Source organism: Drosophila subpulchrella, chromosome 2L (assembly GCF_014743375.2).
Source record: "Drosophila subpulchrella strain 33 F10 #4 breed RU33 chromosome 2L, RU_Dsub_v1.1 Primary Assembly, whole genome shotgun sequence".
Taxonomy (NCBI): domain Eukaryota; kingdom Metazoa; phylum Arthropoda; class Insecta; order Diptera; family Drosophilidae; genus Drosophila; species Drosophila subpulchrella.
Window position 1 is genome coordinate 16,157,605 of NC_050610.1, and position 3,130 is coordinate 16,160,734.

General features: G+C 41.0%; 1 protein-coding gene and 1 long non-coding RNA gene across 2 annotated transcripts; one reads left to right on the top strand and one right to left on the bottom strand.

Moving 5' to 3' along the window:
• The first annotated feature begins 454 nt into the window (after window positions 1–454).
• On the top strand, window positions 455–1,292 carry LOC119547682 (protein CDV3 homolog). The gene is given in 2 exon segments (XM_037854641.1): window positions 455–512; window positions 515–1,292. Coding segments are annotated over 2 exon segments (729 nt in total). The 3' UTR covers window positions 1,186–1,292.
• Window positions 1,293–1,981: 689 nt separating this feature from the next.
• Window positions 1,982–2,610, bottom strand: LOC119547888. Its single transcript, XR_005219258.1, has 2 exons — window positions 2,471–2,610; window positions 1,982–2,419 (listed from the first exon to the last, which is right to left on the bottom strand). It is a non-coding gene; the product is annotated as an uncharacterized LOC119547888 (long non-coding RNA).
• Between the last annotated feature and the right edge of the window lie 520 nt (window positions 2,611–3,130).

Genomic DNA, 3,130 nt, shown 5'->3' on the forward strand with positions numbered 1-3,130 from the left:
TTTGCCATGGCAGCGGCGTAAAAATAAAGGACACAAGGACTCTAAGCTAGAATGTATAGTTTACATGGCATATATAAGCGGCTGAATGTGGCTTAAGTTTTGGTTATTTTTAATACTCGAATATATAAACAATCTAATTTAATAGAATCATAATTAAAAGATCCGTTTCTGTCTTCAAAATTAATGGTTTTTTAGTTTTCCTAAACTGATTATATATTTTTAAAAAATTCTAGGTTCTATTATAAGGTGTATGGACAGTATGCATTCCACACTTAACCCCTGATATGTATTTATACCATTTTTTACCGACTAAGTAGGCTTTGATTCTACCGGCACAGGCCTTGTTAAAAAGGTTTCTGACTTCAAGTCACTCTCAAACAAATTTTGGTATCATAAAGATCAAAACCAAATTGTGATTTTTTCCGGAACACCAGCTGAACATAACTAATTTACAATGTCCAGTCTTGAGGATTTCTTTGCCAAGAAGGACAATAAAAAGTGTAAAAAAAAAAGTCGAATTACTTGGCCACTGATGAGTTGTACAAAACGCTGGAGGAATCGGCAAAGCTGACCACAGAGGGTGATCCGGACGATCTTGGTGAGGGTCCTACGGGTTCGGGATCGGGAACCAGCGGATCTGGATCTGTGAAGCCCTTGGAGTTCGGCATCCGATTCTCGGACGAAAGCGTTGACGACGAGGATGAGTGGTGTGATTTCACCGAAGAGAATCGCATGCAATATACGAGCTCTCGCCGTAATATTCAGATGACTCTCAGCTCTATGGTTTTGTCTCAATTTTCCGGCGGCGGCGAGCTTAAAGGTCAGGACTCCGAGCAGCGGGACACTGGCGGCGATGGCATGGACGTGGGTCAGGCAGATGGCTTGTCCAATACCCCATGTCCCTGGCAAAAGTTGGAGATGCAACCCCACAAGGAACCGAAGGAAGATCAGAAGATCAAGGAGCAGCCGAAGAAGGAAGAACAGCCACCGGAGGCTAAGAACCAAATCTACATTCCCCCTGCTCTGCGCCAGAGCCAAGGTGACTTCAATCAACGCCTCCAGGGGGAGAACCGTCTGCGCAAACCCCACGGCAAGAAGTCTGGAAAACCCCAAGCCCCGGATCTCAACAGCCCCGAATATTTTCCCAGTCTTAGTGGCCCCAAACCATTCAAACACACCAAGTAATTGAGATCCAATGTTTCCAGTTACCGTTTCTGTTCAAATTTAACTGAGATCATTTCTTTCTGGGCGGTCTGACACGAAACCTCGCCCCAAATAAAAATGAAAGCATACCCCCCAATTTTTGGTGGTGTTTTACTCGTAAACAAATTTGCACTCAACAGGCCCATTAGCATTACACGACTTTTTGGCTGGTCCCCGATGTGTCGTTAGCCGTAAACGAGCCAAATATTTACAATCAAATCGGTTTTAGCCTTAAATGCACCCAACGGACTGTAAGCAAAACCAAAAGCAAGCTAAGCCGGCCTTTTAAATTTGGTCAACGTAGAGCATGGGCAATTTGTTGAGCAAGATTTTACGGAAAACGTTTTTAATAAATAATTGGGGTTGCTAAAATATTAATATCTCTGTAGATAAATGCAATGCAATACATGTACTTTAGAGTAGCGTACAAAGTACAAATTTGTTGAGCAACAATGTATTTAAAAACACACAAATTATGTTTGCAGCTTAAGGCGTTGCGCCAAGCTTTCTAAGCCAGACTTAGAAAATGATGCCTAAACTGGTCACCTTCGTTGAAATAATGGAAAAATAAGGTAGTCATAAAAACCATTGTTTTGTTTAAATTTGTGGCAGCAGTCCGTATGAGAATACATTTCAAAACTAAATTAGAATACTTAAAAAAACTTCAGATCACCGTATTCGCTAAAGAGGTCAATGTCAAACGTCCTAATGAACCTATATCAATTTTGTACTTCCCTTAATAAAAATACGGTCTTAACTAATAATTAAAACATCAACCTTTTTATATATACGCAAAATTTATTAACATCTATTGCTGTTGGATTAAACTGGGAGTCCCCTCGCTAGATACCCAACGAGATGTATCCCAACAATGTTCGTCAAACACAAATTTTTGGATCCACTATGCCGGGTTCCTTCTTTGGATGGCTTTTTTCTTATCGATGAGGCATCATATTTAAACTGTTGAGTTCCCTTTTTAGGATCGTGGATGAGTAAATCCTACTTTCCTTCTAAGCAGGCTAACAATGTCCGCCGTAGGGCCCGTAGCACGAGCAGCAGCCATAGGGTCCACAGGGACCGCAGCAGTGGTTGATCGACCGGAACCACTGGCCATTATAGGGTCCGCACAGCATGCAGGGTCCCAGTCCGCCAGTCGGTCCACAACAAGTGCCGGGCATTGAACACATTCCGGGGTTGCACATTTTGATTCTGGAAACTGAAATCTAATATTTTTCGGTAAAAAAAAGAATAGTTTTTTCACACTCACATTAGCCTGTTTACGGAAGTAGGATTTTTAGTCCAAGAAATTTGGTAGTCTTCCAAAAAGATGTTTACTGTTAGAGAAGCCGAACGAGAATGAGGCTCACCACTCTCTTGCTAAACTAGGTATTACAATTTTGACTTTAATTTCCAGGCCTTCTAAGTTGGATTTTCAAGGCATGCTATGGGTATATATTATTTAATATATTTACTAGTTCTTATAAGTTAACCGACAATAAACTATACCACTATAAGTAAGGTATTTCATTCCTAAATTATAAAAGAGCTCATGATTATTATATTTGAGATGTTTTTTAAGATTTAAGCCATAACAACTTTGGGAATCCTTAAAGCTGCTCATGATTGTCTGTGTGACCAATAGAATTCCACTTCATTGCTCCTCTTCAAATACTTCAGTGCCTCTCCAAGGGCTTCTCGTTCCCCCAAACTCGCGATGTCATAATTTAGCCAAAGGCGCAACAAGTTGGAATGGCCCGCGACTGATTTTTCCTTTTTGCCTCTCCTTTATTGTTTTACCGAGAGCGGAGTTTTCTTAAGCATTTTGTGGGGGGACAATGCACACAAACCTATTTTTCTTCTCAGCCAGGATTCCGTCTTCTTGTTTACGGACAACAGAGCCGGGATTCGCAGTCAAAGTGAAGTAAAG